General features: G+C 48.1%; 2 protein-coding genes across 4 annotated transcripts; one reads left to right on the top strand and one right to left on the bottom strand.

Moving 5' to 3' along the window:
- Nucleotides 1-2537: 2537 nt before the first annotated feature.
- On the bottom strand, nucleotides 2538-6952 carry SAT2 (spermidine/spermine N1-acetyltransferase family member 2). 3 transcript variants are annotated; one of them, XM_033848173.2, is made up of 7 exons: nucleotides 6820-6952; nucleotides 6598-6649; nucleotides 6378-6461; nucleotides 6177-6278; nucleotides 5994-6034; nucleotides 5749-5860; nucleotides 2538-5664 (listed from the first exon to the last, which is right to left on the bottom strand). In XM_033848173.2, exons 1-7 carry the CDS (start codon nucleotides 6883-6885, stop codon nucleotides 5615-5617), a joined length of 507 nt encoding a protein of 168 aa, XP_033704064.1. In that variant the 5' UTR covers nucleotides 6886-6952; the 3' UTR covers nucleotides 2538-5614. The 3 variants fall into 3 exon arrangements, with proteins under 3 accessions (XP_033704064.1, XP_019799781.1, XP_004310664.1); XM_004310616.4 differs by having other exon boundaries at nucleotides 2543-5860; XM_019944222.3 differs by lacking the exon at nucleotides 6378-6461 and having other exon boundaries at nucleotides 2539-5860.
- Nucleotides 6953-7761: 809 nt separating this feature from the next.
- On the top strand, nucleotides 7762-18444 carry SHBG (sex hormone binding globulin). The gene is made up of 8 exons (XM_033848174.2): nucleotides 7762-8329; nucleotides 8495-8586; nucleotides 9713-9902; nucleotides 10813-10974; nucleotides 11210-11369; nucleotides 11486-11622; nucleotides 12024-12231; nucleotides 12485-18444. The coding sequence occupies exons 1-8, from the start codon at nucleotides 8150-8152 to the stop codon at nucleotides 12655-12657; spliced, it is 1302 nt and encodes a 433-aa protein (XP_033704065.2). The 5' UTR covers nucleotides 7762-8149; the 3' UTR covers nucleotides 12658-18444.
- Nucleotides 18445-18765: the final 321 nt, after the last annotated feature.

The raw sequence follows: 18765 nt of genomic DNA, 5'->3' as shown, positions 1-18765 counted from the left end.
CATCATCAATTTCCAAGCCTCTGGCAGCAACAGTCCTCTCAGATTTGACTTTTGCACTTTTTCATCTGCTCTAGTCATTGTTCATTCAGGCCAAGGATGAGAGTGGGAAAAGGCGGAAAAGCATTTCAGATGGGGAAATGGCATGTACAGAAGGCCCAGAGGGGAGACTACACTGCATTTGAGGTACTGGAAAGAGTCTAACATGGTCAGAACTGACTTGCTGGGGAAAAAAGGCTGGAATAATGTTTCAGATAATGGAGGTTTGGGCCAGAGCCTGGAGGGATTAGCCAGAAGTTTGGACTTTGTGCTGACAGCAGTGGGAGCTGTGACTGAATTTTCAGCCAACTTGCCTTTAGGTGAAATTGCCTGTAGGTGAAATTACTCTAGCTGGACTATACAGAATGTGTCAACAGAATGCCCCAGCTTGCCTTAGGACTTCTTTTGTTTTTTTTTTTGGCAGCACCGCATGGCATGTGGGATCTTAGTTCCTGGACCAGGGATCGAACCCATGCACCGTGCTGTGGAAGCACGGAGTCTTAACCACTGGACCGCCAGGATAGTCCTGCCTTAGGACTTCTAAATACACAGAGAGATTGAGAGAGGAAGTTAGAAAGATGGATAGGTTGATAGATGGATGGCTAGATAGATACTGAAAATGGGGATCAAATGAAAGTTTACAGATTGAATGTTGAGACTTGCCCCAGACTCCCTCTTCACCCAGCTCTGAGATTACCTACAACCAGGCTTACACCCTCCAGGCAGGAGTTTGGAAGCATCTTCTCTGGGAAATCTAACCAGACAAGGAAAAAGACCTAATGGTACTGACATCAGGGGTTCCTCAAGGAAATGGCCTCATGGCTCACCCTATAGTAAAGTTCACGGTCCACATGCCTCCCTACATCCCATACAGACACACTCACAGTTTCCAATCAGTGCCTTGGTGTCCTGATCTTAAATATGAGCAGACAACTGAGGATTACCAGACATTTGAGGAAAGACTTTAAAATGAAAGACAGAGGCCAAAACAAAGAAAGAAGGAAAAGTTTAGAAGAAATACAGACTACACAAGGAGAAAAACATTTTTAAAAAAACCTGTGATGGATATTCTCAGATAAGAAAAGAACATATATCCATGAAACAAAAACAATGTTTTTAAAATGCAGAGAATAAAAGAGAGTTCTTAGAAATTAAAAACATGAGAGCAAAAATAAAAATTCAGTAGAAGGAGGTATGAAATGTGCAACATGATAAAAATAATTAACATCGCTGTACGTTATATATGAAAGTTGTTAAGTTCTCATCACAAAAAATTTTTTATTTCTTTAATTTTGTAACTGTATGAGATGATAGATGTTCACTAAACTTATTGTGATAATCACTTCATGATGTAAGTAAATCAAATCATTATGCGGCACACCTTAAACTTATACAGTGCTGTTATGTCGATTGTATCTCATTAAAACTGGAAGAAAAATAAATAAATAAAATCAATTAGGGGAATTAAAAAATTTCAGTAGAAGGGTTGGAAAATAGAAATTAAAGAAATCTCCCAGAAAGTAGAGCCAGAAAATGAAGGAGATGGGGAAAAAGGAAAGAAAAAAAATTTTGTTTTTAATTATAGGATTAGTCCATGGGATTCAACATCTGAATAACAACAAAAGTTCCAGAAAGAGATCACAGAGATAATGGAGGGAGAAAATCATCCAAAAAATAATAATAAAAATTTTAAATGTTTCCATAACTGAAGAACATGAGTTTCCAGATTGCAAAGACCCACTGAGAAAACACTAAGACATTTCCATGGAAGATTTCAGAATGCTAGGATAAAGAGATGATCCTAAAAGCTGTGGTTGGGGAAAGAGGGAAGGAAAATAAAAATAAGCTTCATACATAGGATTCAGAATAAGAAATTTCAGGTTTCTGAACAGCAATACAGCAAACTTTCAGTTTCTGAAGCTCGAAGACAATGGAGAAATGCCTTCAAAATTCTTAGGGTAAATTACTTCCAATCTAATATTTGATACCCATCCACACTGTCAATTAAGTACAAGAGTAGAACAGACATTTTCAGACTTGTAAGGTTCCAACAAATTTACCTCCCAGGCATCCTTTCTCAAGAAACTCCATCAAAGTAAACCGAGAAAGGTGAGTACATAGGTTCTGGGAAACAGGCTGTCAAGAGCGGGGCAAAGGTCCCTAAGATGGATGTGAAAGGAGACTCCAACAGTGCAGCCTAAAGATCAGACTGTGTGCTGGAGCAGGTCTAAGGGCTCCGTGAGAAAGTTCTTCAAAATGAAATAGATCAAATTCCTTACGTGTTTGTATATTCTTAAGAAGAGATTAACATAACTAAGGGAGAACTGGGGGATAAATTAGAGTACGCAGAAAACTAAGCAAATGAATATAGGAGACAAGGCAAGTATTAATTTCAGGGAAAACAAAAATGATGCAAGAAAGAAGGGCTTCCCTGGTGGCGCAGTGGTTGAGAATCTGCCTGCTAATTCAGGGGACACGGGTTCGAGCCCTGGTCTGGGAAGATCCCACATGCCACGGAGCAACTAGGCCCGTGAGCCACAATTACTGAGCCTGCGCGTCTGGAGCCTGTGCTCCGCAACAAGAGAGGCCGCGATAGTGAGAGGCCCGCGCATCGCGATGAAGAGTGGCCCCCGCTTGCCGCAACTAGAGAAAGCCCTCACACAGAAACGAAGACCCAACGCAGCCAAAAATAAATAAATAAATAAATTAATTAATTAAAAAAGAAAGAAAAACACCTATAACAATCCTCATGGCTCAACTGTGAAGAGCATTTGCATAATCATAACATGTAAATACGAAACACAGATCCATCCAGAGTTATGATATAATATTGGAAGGATGGAAGGATGGGAAGTAGTGATGGGGTGAAAGAGGGGTTGGAAAAGAGGGTTAGCAATGGGAGGTCAATACTAGTGCTCGAAACAGAAACATCAAGAAGTAGCAATATCTGGACTTCCCTGGTGGTGTAGTGGTTAAGAATCCGCCTGCCAATGCTAGGGGACACGGGTTCGAACCCTGGTCCGGGAAGATCCCACATCTTCAGAGCAACTAAGCCCGTGTGCCACAACTACTGAAGCCCACGTGCCTAGAGCCCGTGCTCCGCAACAAGAGAAGCCACTGCGATGAGAAGCCTGCGCACCGCAACGAAGAGTAGCTTCCATTCGCCGCAACTAGAGGAAGCCCGTGCGCAGCAACGAAGACCCAATGCAGCCAAAAAAAAAAAAAAAAAAAAAAAAGTAGCAATATCTGTATGCCATTTTGAATTTGAAATATGAAGGTGAATACAACCCCCCCCCCATAACAATACAATTTAAAAACTCAGTTGAACATGATTGACTCTGAAGAGTTAGGGGAATTGGGAGACTACTGTTTTCTTATATAGGTCTTGTAGAGATATTTGACACTTTAAATAGTGTACTGTATATCTATGATTAAAAAAAAAATAACCCCATGGAAGGGGGTAGTTACAGAAGGAGGCTGGGAGATCAGTTAGGAGGTTATAGCAATTTTCAAAGAGAGGAGATAGTGGGAGTGGGGTTAGGGATGTGGACAGATTTGAGAGATATTTTTCTCTATTCTTTCTTTAAAAATCCTTCCCCCTAAATGCCCTCCCCTCTGTTCTCCCTGGAATGGCCAGAACCCAGGTGATTTTCACTCTATACTAGTCAGCCCCAGCACTTAATAGAATCACCCTACAGGAGGTTAATGAAGTGATGAGTGGGTGGGAGACCATGGGGTGGCTGCAGAATGGATTGATGCTGGGGTGCAAAGACACCCTATGAAAACTGGTAAGATCTGGGTCAGGATGAGCGAATAACAAAAAACAAGTGTAAACTCGGAAAAGCAAAGACAAAAGAGGACGGGGGCAAGATACATTTTGGAAATATTAAGTTTCCTAGTTCATACTCTTATTTATTTATTTTTGGCTGTGTTGGGTCTTTGTTTCTGTGCTGAGGGCTTTCTCTAGTTGCGGTGAGACGCGCATAGTCGCTCTGCGGTATGTGGGATCTTCCCAGACCAGGGCTCGAACCCATGTTCCCTGCATTGGCAGGCAGATTCTTAACCACCGCGCCACCAGGGAAGCCCTCCTAGTTCATACTCTTTTCTTCTGCATTAGCATTTAAAGTTTTATTTATTCATTTTTCTGAAGTACTACATGGGCGAGGCACAAAATTCAGAAGATCCAAAGTGGTATGGGGAAGAGTCCCCTTCCTTCCGTTACCTGGACACCCAGTTCCTCTCCCTGGCAGCGACCACTCTCTGCTTGTTTGTGTGTCCTTCCAGAAATAACTCATTCTGAGTTCAGTTTTAAAAGTGCCGTCAAAAGATAGCTTGTTCATGTTAAAAAGATATTCATCCCTGCCAGATTAGATGAGCCAAGGGCATGAAACTGGATTCTTCTGGCTCCCATCTGTGGAAGGGGCTGACAAGCTTCATTATTTCTCAATCAAGTTTGTCCTAAAGGCCCATCTGTTGTAAACTCGTTTTAAGGGCCCCAAATTGGCACCCCTCTGGAAGAATTTGGGCATTTGAAGTGTTGTTTGGCTGAATTGTATTTTTTTTAAATTTCGAATTTTGAGATGGATCTTCAACTCTCTAGACTCCATGGATCCTGTTTTTTACAATTGACACATGTATGTTACCTTCTTGTCCACTTTCAGTGTCTAAATTATGACCATTTAACCAATGGTTCCTCCACAAGAGGAATAATATGTCACCACTGAAAGTGATGATGTGTTTAATAACTTAGGCAGATGTTTCTGATTTATTGTTAAATGAAAAAACAGGTTGCAAAAGAGTTGATCCCATAAATCCCCCCGCACTTAACTAATTGTATGTATATATGTACATTGAAAAAATCTAAAGAATCAATACCAAAGGGTTAAGAGTAGAGATGTAAGTAAGGCTATGGATTTTATTTTTATATGTCCCTTCAAACTTCTCTACAACAAACCTGCATTACGAAATATGATGAAAGTAGGAAATGAACCTGTTTCCCTTCTTGTCTCCATGCGTCCTAAAGGTTTGTTTTGGTTCTGCTGAACTGAAAATAAAGGCTTTGTGACTTTTGAAAAAGAAAAAGCACTCGCTAGGTGAGTGGATTTTTTGAAAAGTTGGGGCCAGTGGTCCTTCCCAGTGTCCCTAAAATGCCACCACCAGGTGGCAGCCTGCTCCATCTGTTGAGTCGGTGGGCCTGCCTCAGTCTCGGATTCTACACAGCCCAGTCCAGACACTGGAGGCCTTTGTCTGGGTCCCAAGCCCGAGCAACAAGCCTGATATGTGTGCTAGAGGCCAGAGTCAATACTCTGGTCCATTGTGGGTGAAAGTCATCTTAGGCCCACTTTTATCCCCAGGAGCAACATCCACTGACCAGAAGACACTGAGGAAGGGTCGTAATAGCTGAAGCTTGTCACATCCTCAATTCCTCCACCCAACACCACATCAACACATGGGAATTCTCATTTATTTTTCACCCTTAACAAGGAGGTGGGAAGCCTTGCCTCTTCCTCACCTCTGTTCTTTCCGTCTGGGAGTATTCACTTCCAACCCTCCTTCCCTTCCTTCAGGGAGGCCTTGGTCAGTGGAGGCAGTCTCTGAGGACTGCTTGAGCTGGTGGGGATGAAGAAGCTGAAATAGAGATCCCTAAGTGATGGTGTCACTTTCCTGCCAACTCCCTCATCGCCTCTCCTTCAAAGCGAAAGCAGTGCCAACCTTCAGCTTCCGTCAGATCTTGGGCTCCTAGGGCCTTATACAAGTCCATAGCCCCCTTGTTCCAGTCTAGGACTGCCAGGCGGAGCTGGGAGCAGCCCTTATCCAGGGCCACCTGTGGGAGAAGACACCACTCACTTTCCTGGGTCAAAAAGGAAAAGACTTGCTCGCCCTCCATTCAACCCAGGTGCCTCCCATACAGCTTTGCTTTGCCAGGGCCCAGCCTGTAGCCCCATCCCTCTCCTCACCTCAGCCACTTTTTTGATTATTTTGGAGCCAATCCCCTGACCTGATGTGGGGAGCAAAAGGCAAAAAGAGGGATCGTCTGAGTTGAAGGGGACCAGAAAAGACCATAGGCTAGGATTAAGAGGCAAGGGATGGTGGTCCAGTCTATAGGTTGCTTTTCTCCCATCCCGGCCTCTGCCCAGTACCCCGATACTCTGGCTTCACGTAGATGTCTTCCAGATAAATGTTTCGTCCCTTCCATGTGCTGTAGATGAAGTAGTATAGCCCATAGCCCACCACACAGGGCCCTGAGAGAGAAAAAAAGAAGGGTCAGGCCGCTGGGCACCTGGGGGAGAGACCTTTGAGGCTGACTGGAGAAGGCACCTCTGAGGTCAGGGTGCTCTTACCCTGTGGCTCCCCGGGCGCAGGAAGAATCTCTGCTACCAAACAGTGATAGAAAGGATTCTCTCCAAAGCCATCTGCTCTCAGGGCTGCAGAGATCGGAGTTGTGACAAAGAGATAGAGAAAGAAGGCCTGGGTGTGTGCCCAGTCTGGAGTTACTGCCTGGGGAACCCATCCGTCACTTCCACCCCAGCCTCCGTCAGGACTCAGGTGTTGGGCCCGTACCTTCTTCACTGATCTTCACCTGGTCTGAGAGTTTCTCGTACTCAGCGAGTTCCTACAGCGTGCGGACAGAGGCTAGATTAAGGCAGGAGGGCCTCACTGCTCCCTAAGCAGGAGCCCTGGGCGCGCTCCTCCCTCTGCTCCCACCTCCTCCTTCCCGTCCCCACTCCAGCAGCGCCGCTCTGACCCCCTCTGGGACCCCGGTTTCCGGCCCGCAGCCCTCACCCGAATCAGCCTCAGGATATTGCCACAGTCTCCCTCCTTGGCTTCTCGGATCAGCACGGAAGCCATCCCGATCTCCACCGTCTGGAACCGAAGTCCGGGATCCCCACTTCCGTTCTGCAGGACCGGACGAAGAGCAACGGGGACCCTTTAAGGGGCCTCCAAATTCGGATCCCGGAAAGCCGGGGGAGTGGTGGGGAGCGAGGTGGTGGGGGAGCCGCGGGCTGGGAAGCAGAAGCCCGATTCCGGCTGCCGCGGGGCGGAGAGAGTGGTGGGACTAGCGGTCCGCACGGCCTGGTAGCCCCTAATTTCGGGCCCCTACAGCCCGCACCTGCCAGCCAATCAGCTTGCAGAGCAGGCATGTCCCCGCCCCCCGCGCACCCGCCGCCCCCCAGCTCTACCCCTATGGCCGGGTCTCTTGACCGCACACCCCGCAGGGGTCAAGGCTGGACTGCCGAGGCTTCCTCGTTGTTGTTATCTGGGTGTTCCAGCCTCCGTTGGAGAAACTCCACGGCTCAAAAGATACCTCCTTCTTTAACTGAAGTGTGCAGTGATACCTCCTCTACCCTTCACCCCAACTCACCCATTCCAGCCCATCCAGACTCGGGGTGAGCCCCAAGACCTCCAGCTCTTGCCTACTGGCTCAAAGTGTTACTCCTCTTGGGGGCATTTGTATTTTAAGATGGGTCAGGGAGAGGGTGATGAATTTCTACTGGTAAATGGTTAGGCCTTGTAGTCGACGGCTAAGAGAAGATAATGGTGGGGGGGGACCAGGACTCTTAGTATCCACTGAATCACACTCAGAGACAATACCTCCCTATGCAGCAAGCCTCAGAGGCCTGGGAAAATACTAAGGGAAGAGCTCAGAGCAGATACCAGGCACTGTGCCTGTATCATCTCGATTCATCCTCATTCACAGTAACTCTGGAAAGTAAGTATTTTTCACATTTCGCAGACAAGGACACTAAAGCACACAGGTGGGGTGACTTACCCACAGTCACCCAGCTAGTATTTGGGATTCCATGTCTCACAGCTCTAGGCCTTATGGAGGATGCTACTTGGGGATCTGGGCATGTCTGTTTCTAGATCTCATGTTTGTCCTCAAGGCAGCCTCCGCAGGTGGGCAGAAGGCTTGGAGGACCCAGGTCAGGCTCTAGAAGGAGAGGGGAAGTGAGGTGTCCTCTCCCAGCTCAGAAACCTTCTCAGCAGTGGGGGAGGGTAGTGGAGGAACTCTGTTCCTCACTCCATTTGTCCTCAGAGGGGCCGTAGGGTCAGTGGCCCTGTCTCCTGCCCCCCTTCTTCCCCCGGGGCAACATTTAACCCTCCACCAACCATGTGCGACGCTGCCTGCCCCCACGCATTCTCCTCAGAGTTGTCTGAGGCACAGAGAGGAGCGCGGCTGATTATGGAGAGCGGAGGTCCACCGGCCACATGGCATGGGCTGCCGCTGCTGCTGCTACTGCTGCCTCCCAGCCATGAAGGACGAGCCGTGAGACATACTCTCCCCAGAAAGGTGCAGGAGCAGGACAGGGCGCTAAGCCCTGTGTGTGTTTAAGTGAGCTACACTTTAGCTCTGCTCTCTTCCTTTCTTTCCTCCTCTGGCCTTATAGCAGTGCTTCTCCCTCCTGTCTGTCTCTGGCACGTCTTATTTCAGCTTGTTTATTTTTCTCTCCGGCAGAGGACTCAGGACCGGCCTGCTCTGCACCTCAGCAATGGCCCTGGACAAGAACTTGTAACCATCATGACCTTTAACCTCACCAAGATCATAAAGTATGGGGTTGACCTAATTCTTTGACCTAGTCCCCTGACCTCACCCTCTCTCCATCAGCTCCTCTCTCTCTTTTTTTTTTTTGCTTTATTTAATTGAAGTATAGTTGATTTACAATGTTGCGTTAGTTTCTGGGGTACAGCAAAGTGATTGAGTTTTATATATACATGTATTTATGATACATGTTATATATATATATTCTTTTTCAGGTTCTTTTGCATTATGGTTTATTACAAGATATTGAATATAGTTTCCTGTGCTATACAGTAGGACCTTGTTGCTTATTTTTATTTTCCAAAAATATTCTTTATTGAGGTCATTGCTCCTAAAACAGAAGCAAAAAGCAGAGACCAAACTTGGTAGTAAGATGTGATTAAAAAAAAAAAAAGATGATAAAATATAAGCTGGCACATTTCAAGGAATAAGCAACAGAAGTTGCTTATCTATTTTATATATAGTAGTTTGTATCTGTTAATCCAAACTCCCAATGTATCCCTCCCCACCTTCCCCTTTGGTAGCCATGAGTTTGTTTTTTATGTCTGTGAGTCTTTCTGTTTTGCAAATAAGTTCATTTGTATCAGTTTTTAAATTCCACTTGTAAGTGATAGCATATGGTATTTTGTCTTTGTCTGATTTACTTCGCTTAGTATGATCATCTCTAGGTCCATCCATGTTGCTGCAAATGGCATTGTTTCATTCTTAAATATTTATTTATTTATTTGGCTGTGCTGGGTCTTATTTGCAGCATGTGGGATCTTCGTTGCGGCATTCAGGATCTTTAGTTGCCGCATGTGGGATCTAGTTCCCTGACCAGGGATGGAACCCAGGCCCCCTGCACTGGGAGCTTGGAGTCTTAACCACTGGACCACCAAGGAAGTCCTTGTTTCATTCTTTTTCATGGCAGAGTAATATCCCATTGCATACATGTACCACATCTTCTTTATCTATTCATCTATCGATGGACATTTAGGTTGCTTCCATGTCTTCGCTATTATAAACAGTGCACCAGCCCCGCTCTTTTCCCTGTCTCCCTGTCCTTCTCTCTCCCTGTACTCCAATTCCCTCAACCTCACATCTATGCTCAAAGAGCACACCCCATACCCAGTCTTTCCTTCTGTGTCCTTCCAGAACCTCCTCCTCCTTTGAGTTTCGGACCTGGGATCCAGAGGGAGTGATTTTTTATGGTGATACCAATCCAGAGGATGACTGGTTTGTGCTGGGACTTCGGGATGGGAGGCCTGAGATCCAGCTTCATAATCACTGGGCCCAACTTACAGTGCGTGCTGGACCCCGGCTGGACGATGGGAGGTGGCACCAGGTAAGCCAGATCTGGTCCTGAGGGAGGGGTGTCTTGAGCTGGTGTGAGGAAGGGAATGGAACCAAGTTATTGGGCATCTCTTTACCATTGTCTTCTCATTGAATCCACACAAAAGCCCCATGAAATTGCTTTTTTTTTTTTTTTTTGCCACACCTCTTGACATGCGGGATCTTAGTTCCCTGACCAGGGATTAAACCCGTGCCCCCCACAGTGGAAGCACAGAGTCTTTTTTTTTTTTAATATAATTTTATTTATTTTTTTGGCTGCATTGGGTCTTTGTTGCGGTGCGCAGGCTTCTCATTGTGGTGGCTTCTCTTGTTGCGGAGCACGGGCTCTAGGCATGCGGGCTTCAGTAGTTGTAGCACGCAGGCTCAGTAGTTGTGGCTCACGGGCTCTAGAGCGCAGGCTCAGTAGTTGTGGCACACAAGCTTAGTTTCTCCAAGACATGTGGGATCTTCCCGGACCAGGGATCGAACCCGTGTCCTCTGCATTGGCAGGCGGATTCTGAACCACTGCACCACCAGGGAAGTCCCGGAATTGCAGAGTCTTAACCACTAGACCGCCAGGGAAGTCCCAGAAGTTGCTATTCTTGTCCCCATTTTTTCAGAAGGGAGTTCTGAGGCTTTGTTAGTATGTAAGGGACAAGTCCAGAGTGAGCTGCGGATGCCAGCTGACTCTTCAAGTACATGTTCTTTCTACCATACCAGACTGCCTCTGGTAGGTTCAAGTCTTTTTTCGTAGATGGTTGCTCAGCAGTTAGTTGTGATTTTGGTGTCTTCATGAGAGGAGGTGAGCTCAAGTCCTTCTACTCTGCCATCTTCAGTATGGCATTTTCTAGACTGCCTCTGAAGAAAGTGGTGGAGGCAGGCCCCAGGAACCTCTGATTCTTCTTCTCTTTTTCTTCTTGCAGATGGAAGTGAAGATCCGTGCGGATTCTGTGATGCTAGGGCTGGATGGGGAGGAGGTGCTGCATCTGAGACAGGTCTCTGGGCCACTGGCGCACAAACCCCAGCCCATCGTGAAGATTGTTCTGGGGGTGCTGCTCTTCCCTGCCTCCAAACTCTGGTTGCGGGTAGCTGCGTCACAGGGGCAGGAACCATGACCAAAGCTCGTAAAGCATTGCTGGCTGGGTGGCCCTGGGGGTCTAAGTCCACACTTCAAGGAGGGGGTATGGGGTGAGAGCTGCATGGGGGAGGCCAAATGCTTGCATCTTGGAGGGGAATAAACAGGGTGGGAGTCTGGGACTGGCGCTCAGATATCCTGATTCCAGCATCCCCCGCATCTTCCCTTCCCCACACGGGCTCCAGCTGGTCCCTGCCCTGGATGGCTGCCTGCGCCGGGAAGACTGGCTGGACCAGCAGGCCCAGACCTCAGCATCTGTCCCCACTAGTCTCAGAAGCTGTGCTGTAGAGTCTCAACCTGGGATATTCTTCCCGCCAGGGACTGGTGCAGAATTCAGTCTCGAAGGTAAAGGTTATTTTCCCCTCCATGGCCAGCTCTGTGTCCATTTCCCTCCAGCACTAGCCCCTTCTCTCCATGAATCCCCAGCCTTCAGACCTCAGGAGGGTCATTTCTCCCCCCAGACATTCCCTGGCCTCATGTAGAGCCCTGGGCCTTCTCCTTGGACCTGGGACTCCAGCTAGCAGCAGGCTCAGGCCACCTCCTTGCCCTTGGGACCCCAGAAAACCCTTTCTGGCTCAGCCTCCACCTCCAAGATCAAGTAAGAGGGAGATGCTGGCTGCATTCAGTGGAGCCTGGGAGCGGTGGGAGAAAAGGGGACTCTAAAATGTCAATATTACGAAAAAATAAAGAAATAAAAATAAAATAAAATGTCAATATTACAATGGTTTAAGGGTTGGGGTGGGCGGGCAGAGACACATATTAAAGCTGCCCACAGCAAACAGTGACTTGTAGTTAGATTATATATTTACCTGGGGAGGGTATGGTTTTATAGAAGGCCAAGCCAGGAGAATTAAGGCAGGATGGAGGTGGTGGGAATGGCCAGTAGATAGACTGCATGGCTAAGAGACAGAATTAAGGCAGCCAGGGGTGGGGCCACATGGAGCAGATGCAGTTCATTCTTTCCTCCCCCACTTATGTCCCTTCCCACACACTCTGCAGAAAGTGGTGCTGTCTTCTGTGTCAGGGCCAGGGCTGGATCTGCCCCTCATCTTGGGGATCACTCTTCAGCTGAAGCTGACTGTGTCCAAGGTGGTTTTGAGCCAGGGGACAAAGAAGGAGATCCTTGCTCTGCCTCCCATGGGCCCTGCCCCCCTCCTCAACCTCTGGGCCCAAACACAGGGGCGTCTCTTCCTGGAGGCTTTGCCAGGTAAGAAAGTGATGTTGAAGTTTCTCAGCACACCATGGGAAACAGCTAAGGGGAGGGGAAGAGGTGGGAAGGGATGCATTTTTAGGGGAAGGAAATCTCTGCGAGGGAAGAGGAGAAGGCCATAAGAAGAGAGAGGATAAGGGGACAGTGGGAGGAAGTGCTTTAAAAACTTTAGGTTAGAGGACTGGAAAAGTGGGGAGGAGCTTCTGGACCACGGCCACCCTAATGCCTCCTCCATACTACCTCGCTGTAGGAGAGGCCTCTTCTGCATCCTTTTGCTTGGATGGCCTTCGGGCACAAGGCCAGAGGCTGGACATGGACCGGGCCCTGAGCAGAAGCCAGGACATCTGGACTCACAGCTGCCCCCAGAGCCCAGGCAATGGCACCAACACTATCATTACATCCCCACCTAAGAACCTCCTTTGAATGTCACTCATTCATTTATTTAACAAATATTTACTGTGCATCTGCAATGTACCAGGCACTGTGCTGAGCATCGGGTTGCACTGATGAGCAAAACTTACCCTGCTTCGGGACTTCCCTAGTGCAGGTGGTTAAGACTCCGAGCTCCCAACGCAGGGGGCCTGGATTCGATCCTGGTCGGGGAACTGAGATCCTGCATGCCGCACATGGCGGCCCAAACAAAGCAAAACAAAAAACTAACCCTGCTTCCTGCCCTCTCTGTGCTTGTGGTCCCCTGGGGGAGGCAGGCATCCATCAAAGACTAACAAGTGAGTGGATAATTGGAAACTCTGATATACGCCATAAAGGAGCAGTCAGGGAACTGAGAAAGCTCGAAGGCCAGTGGCCTTGACCTAGGCTGGGGATCGAGGAGGGATTCCTGAGGAAGTGGTGACTTCTTAGGCTGAGATCCCAGCAACAGCACCCACAGACCCACAGACACACACACCCCAGTTGCGAGTCACTTCCTGGGAGCCAGCAGCCCACCTCCTTCCCCAGCAGCTGCAGCCCCGGGGCTTTAGCTTTGTCCCTCTGGGGCTGGTCCCCAGAAATCGGGAGGGAAGGGAAGAGATGGGATTTTGTTGTCCTTTAGACAGGCCACTGCTATCCAAGAAAGGAGCAGCAGGGGGCGTGAGTGGGTCATAGAGAGATGGAGGCCTTTGGGAAAAGGGGTGGAGGCAGCAGGGAGAAAGAAAAGGGGGGGAGAGCAGAGGGAGAAGGCTGCCTCTATCTCTCCTCATCTCGGCCCACTAACTGCGCTCCCAGATGAATTTGTCTTTACTCCATTAAACAGGAACTGGTTTGTGCTGGTCCCAGCTGGAAAGAACAGACAGAGTCGGGAATATCTCTGCCCTCAAAGAACATACGGTGACTCAGCCTCCAGACCTCTGGAGAATCCTGGCGCCCCATCTCCTTCCTGGGGTACCCTCCTGCCTCAGCCCCCAGCTCCCTGGGAAACTTCATGCCCATCCCCCATCTCCAGACCCCATGGGGATCCCAGTGTCCCAGCTTCCTAGGTTACGAGGATCTTCCTACCAGTAACCCAGGCAACAGGGTGAGTCACTCATTGGACCTGCTGTCCCCCTTCTACAAGGATTAGCCAGGACCTAAGTGACCCCAGAGAGTCTCTGGGTTGGAAGACACATCCTAGGCCCCTCCTTGGACCCTCACAATCTCAAGTTTGCAAGTCTATGGCTGCCTCCTTCCAGTCAGAGTGTTTTTCAGGAGAGTCCTCAGCATGTCCAGAGAGCCCAAATTCAACTCTGGTCCCTGGGCAATGTTCAGGGTTAGCCTGGGCCACTTGACTAAGTTCATTCAACTGGTATTTACTGAGCACCTACTGTGTACCAGGCACTGTTCTAGACACTGAGAATGCATTGATGAAAAGGATAGACACAACCCCTGCGCTTATGAAGTCCACAGTGTAAGAGAGGAGACAGCCAGATGGTCCATAAACAAAAATAAATAAGCAAGGTCATTTCAGATAGTGGTTGTCTCTTTAAAGGGAATAAAATCCTGTAGTAGAATCAAGGGTGGTAGGGGAGGGGCAGCATTAGCCAGGTGGTCAGGCAAGGCCTCTCTGAGGCAGTGTCACTTGAGCAGAGACCTGAATAGAAACCTGAAGAGAAACCAGTCCTATGGGGGTCTCGGGTACGAGCAAGCCAGTGGGGAGAGAGGCTCAAGGGCTTGAACACACCTGGTCCCCACCAAGGGGGTTGTTCTGAGTGGCAACTTCCTGGCCTTGTGTCCCTGAGGAATCTCCCAAGGGCTAGCTTTTCTCTCCTCCCTCTACCCCATCCTGTCCAGGACACTGTGCTCCCAACCTCTCTTTCTCCAGCCTGCCCTAGATTCCAAGATTCCTGATTACCATCCAGAGCTGTCTACACTCTTTCATTAAGACTGACTCTGTTTTTACACAGACTCTGCCAGGCTCCCACCAAGGGCACCTACAATGCCAGCCCAGTGTCCCCTGCCTCTCCCACACCCCTAAAAACCATTCTGGGGCTTGAGAGCATATGCTGTAGGCTCCAAGCCTGGTCTACCCACTCACTCCACCCTGTGTGTTACCTCTCTCTTCCCTTCTTCCCTTCCCTCCTTCCTTCTCTCTCTCTCTCTCTCTCTCTCTCTCTCTCTCTCCCTCTTTCTTTCTTTCAACTAACATTTATTGGACCCTGACAGTATGCCAAGCACTGTGTTAGGTACTCCATAGGGACTCCAGACATGAATAAGACTTGGTCCTGGCCCTGGAGAACAGGGGTCTGGGGAGAGAGACAGATATGTAAAATGATTTAATAGGGATCTCTTAGGAAGTGCCAGGAACTTGAACAAATGACTAAACCTCTTTATCTTTCAGTTTCCCCATCTACAAAATGGGCAAGTCACCCTACTCAGGGTTGCCAGGAGCGTTTGGTGGAATCATGTAAGTCAGATGTGCAGCACGGTGCTTGGCATATAGAAAATGCTCCCTGTATGAGAAATGTTGCTCTTGTTTATATCATTAGCCTCCTGCATAGTTCTTGAAATATGAGTCTGAGCCTGCCGGGTATGGAAGATAAGGAAGGGTGTGTGATGTGGCTGAACTGGGGGCAGGCTGAGATGGAATGAGGGCAGACTGGCAAGGCTCCTTGGGCCACGGGGTGAGAGGCCTTGTATGTCCTGCTGAGGAGTTGGGGCTTGATCTAGTCAGTGCAGGACCATGTGTTTCTTTCCTTTTTTTTAAATTGTGGTAAAATACACATAACATAAAATTTACCATCTTAACCAATTTTTTGAGGAATTTAATCAAGATATATTGAATACATGGATGAAATGAAAAGCCAACAGATAAAAAACATTTATATATTAGTTCCAGGTGGCATGTTTTAAAGTCAGGCTAAGTCTTTACCAGTTACAGAATACAAATATATACCTTCATAATATCACACATACCTTCATCACATAAAACAAAGACACTCTAGGCCATTACACAGACCATGATAAATTGCAAGAAAGAAGAGGCGTTATAATAGTAAATTCAAGGGCTTCCCTGGTGGCGCAGTGGTTGAGAGTCTGCCTGCTGATGCAGAGCACACGGGTTCCTGCCACAGTCTGGGAAGATCCCACATGCCGTGGAGCGGCTGCGCCTATAAGCCATGGCCGCTGAGCCTGCGCGTCTGGAGCCTGTGCTCCGCAACGGGAGAGGGCACAACAGTGAGAGGCCCACGTACCGCAAAAAAAAGAAAAGAAAAAAGAAATAGTAAATTCAAGCCAGTCAGTTTTCCTCAGTCTTTTACCATCTTAACCATTTTCAAGTGTCCAGTTCAGTGGCATTAAGCTTCACAATGTTGTGCAACTATCACCACTGTCCATCTCGAGAACTCTTCATCTTGTAACACTGAAAGTCTGTATCCATTAAATAATAACCCGCCACTTTTCCTCCCCCACCCCCACCCCCCCAGCCATATCTGTGTTTTGGAGCTCTCTTCTTTCCTTGTTCTTGTCTCTACAAAGACCCATCTTGCTGGGAACCCAGACAGCTGAGTCCCTGGGATTTGGTTGGTGGGGGAAGGGAATCATTGGGCACAGACCTAAGACAGGCTCTGGGTATGGGAGAGGGGGTGTGGGAGCTCTCATTCCCTTCCTCCTTTCTGGAGATGCTGGAGGGAGGGCTGGATTCCGGAAAGAGGTTGGAGGTTTGTAATGGCTCTTTGCCCCCTCACTCCTTCCTCAGCCTGTTTTCCTGTGAACACCAATGCTGCATGGAGTAGAGTGTCCTTTCCTTCCTACGCCCAGCCCTCCTCATGCTGACCCTCAGCTTTAGGAGAAGGCATGGAAGGGAGCAACGCAGTCTCAGCCTTACCCCAGAACTGCCCTAAGTGTACAGAAGACATTCATTCTTTCTTTTCCAAGTGAGCCTGGGGTACAGGGCAGAGACTGAACCAACAGTCTGGAGGCCATCTGCAGGCCTGTGTTTGCCAGGCTGTGTGTGTTGAGGGTAAGATCCAGGCCTCATCTCTCCAGATCGAGACTGGCCCATTTCCGTGCTCCTTAACTGATGAAGGAAAAGGCAAGTTGCTTCCCTGAGGTTTCTCGTAGAAGGAGCCATTCCATGTTTAAGCCCAATTCAGCAACCAGGCATTATCTTCGGTAGCTCTGTGGGTTGCTTGGGTATGGAGGATATATAGAAAGCCTTGCTCTGAAAGAGCTTACAGTCTAGCTGAAAAGATAAAATACAAGAGTTTTCAACCCAGTTGCTCAAGACAAAAACCTAGGCACTAGCCATGGTCATCATTCTACTGCCTAAATAGATTCTGAACCCATCCTTTTGTCTCCATCTGCAAAGCTGCTGCCCTGGTCCAGGCCATCCATGTCTCCCACCCAGACTGCTGCAAAGCCCTGCTACCTGGCCTCCTCGCTTCCCATGGTCCACTCTCACACGGCAGCCATGGTGATTTTCATTAAATTTAATCATGTCGATCCATTGCCTAAAACCGTAGAATTAAGACTTCCCTGGTGGTCCAGTGGTTAAGACTCGGTGCTTCTACTGCAGGGGGCATGGGTTCAATGCCTGGTCGGGAAACTAAAATCTCATGTGCTGCACAGTGCGGCCAAACAAACAAACAACAAAAAAAAACCCGCAGAAAAATCCTGGAATTGTTTCTGTGATGGTTGGATTAAAATCCAAACTACTCCCTTTGGCATACAAGGACCTGCATGACTTGGCCTCTGCCTACCTCTCAGATCTCTTGCTGTACCAATCTTGCTGTCCCTCGTTCAAGCCCAGCCTTTGCACTGACCCTTCCCTCCACCTGGAAAGCTCTTCCCCTACATGTCCCTATGGCTCCTTTGGGTTACTTGGGGCAATTAAAAGTTATCTCCTCCGCAAGGCCATCCATGCCCATGCAGGCACTCTGGCACATCACCCTGTTTTATTTTTTTCTGCATAATATTAACATTATTTAATTTGTTTGTTTTTACGGTTTATTGGAATGGGAGTCCCAGGAGCACAGGGACCAGAATAGTGCCTGGCTCTAAGCAAATGCTCATTAGGTACACATTGAATGAATGAATGGGAGTCGGGGCTGGACTCTGAGGGGTGGGCAGTCTTCCAGGATGTGGAGATGAAATGGACAAAGGTGTAAAGTCAGGAGTAAGCACAGCCTGTCCCAGGAGTGGCGGGCTCAGCTCCAGCAGAGGACTAGTTGGGGCCTAGTGGCAAAGGAGGTTGGGGATACAGACTGGGTCTAGATATGGAGTACCCTGAGGGTGAGACTGAAGAATCAGGATTGCATCCTGCAGGGTCACAGGAAACCACCGAAGACCTTTGAGCTGAGGGGTGCCCTAATTAAAACTGTATTTTGAGAAAATTAATCCAGAGTCTGCTGCAGAAGGGACTGAAGTAAGACCAGCTGCATAATTTGTGGGACCCAGTGCAATATGAAAATGTGGAATCCCTTGTTCAAAAAGCAGGAAAAAAGTGCCGTTCGCGTACTAAAATATAAAATATTTTCCTTTCTTCCATGGTTCTTCTCTTGACTTTTCATGGTATTTTAAATTTATTTAATGTTATTCTAGATAAAGAAAATAACATTTTGGGGACTTCCCTGGTAGTCCAGTGGTTAAGAATCCACCTTCCAATGCAGGGGACTCGGGTTCGATCCCTGGTCGGGGAACTAAGATCCCACATGCCGCAGGGCAACTAAGCCCACGCGCCGCAACTACTGAGCCTGCGTGTTCTGGAGCCTGCGTGCCACAACCAGAGACCCTGTGTGCCACAACTAAGAGCTGACGCAGCCGAAATAAATAAATATTTTTTTAAAAGAAAATAACATTAAAAAAATAAATTTATTTATTTATTTTTGGCTACGTTGGGTCTTCATTGCTGCACGCGGGCTTTCTCTAGTTGCGGCGAGCAGGGGCTACTCTTCATTGCGGTGCGCGGGCTTCTTATTGCGGTGGTTTCTCTTGTTGCGGAGCACGGGCTCTAGGCAGGTGGGCTTCAGTAGTTGTGGCACACGGGCCGTAGAACGCAGGCTCAGTAGTTGTGAGCACGGGCTTAGTTGCTCCGAGACATGTGGGATCTTCCCGGACCAG

This window comes from Tursiops truncatus, chromosome 20 (genome assembly GCF_011762595.2).
Source record: "Tursiops truncatus isolate mTurTru1 chromosome 20, mTurTru1.mat.Y, whole genome shotgun sequence".
NCBI lineage: Eukaryota > Metazoa > Chordata > Mammalia > Artiodactyla > Delphinidae > Tursiops > Tursiops truncatus.
Note: the sequence above shows the minus strand (reverse complement) of the source record. Positions and strands in the feature narration are given on the sequence as shown.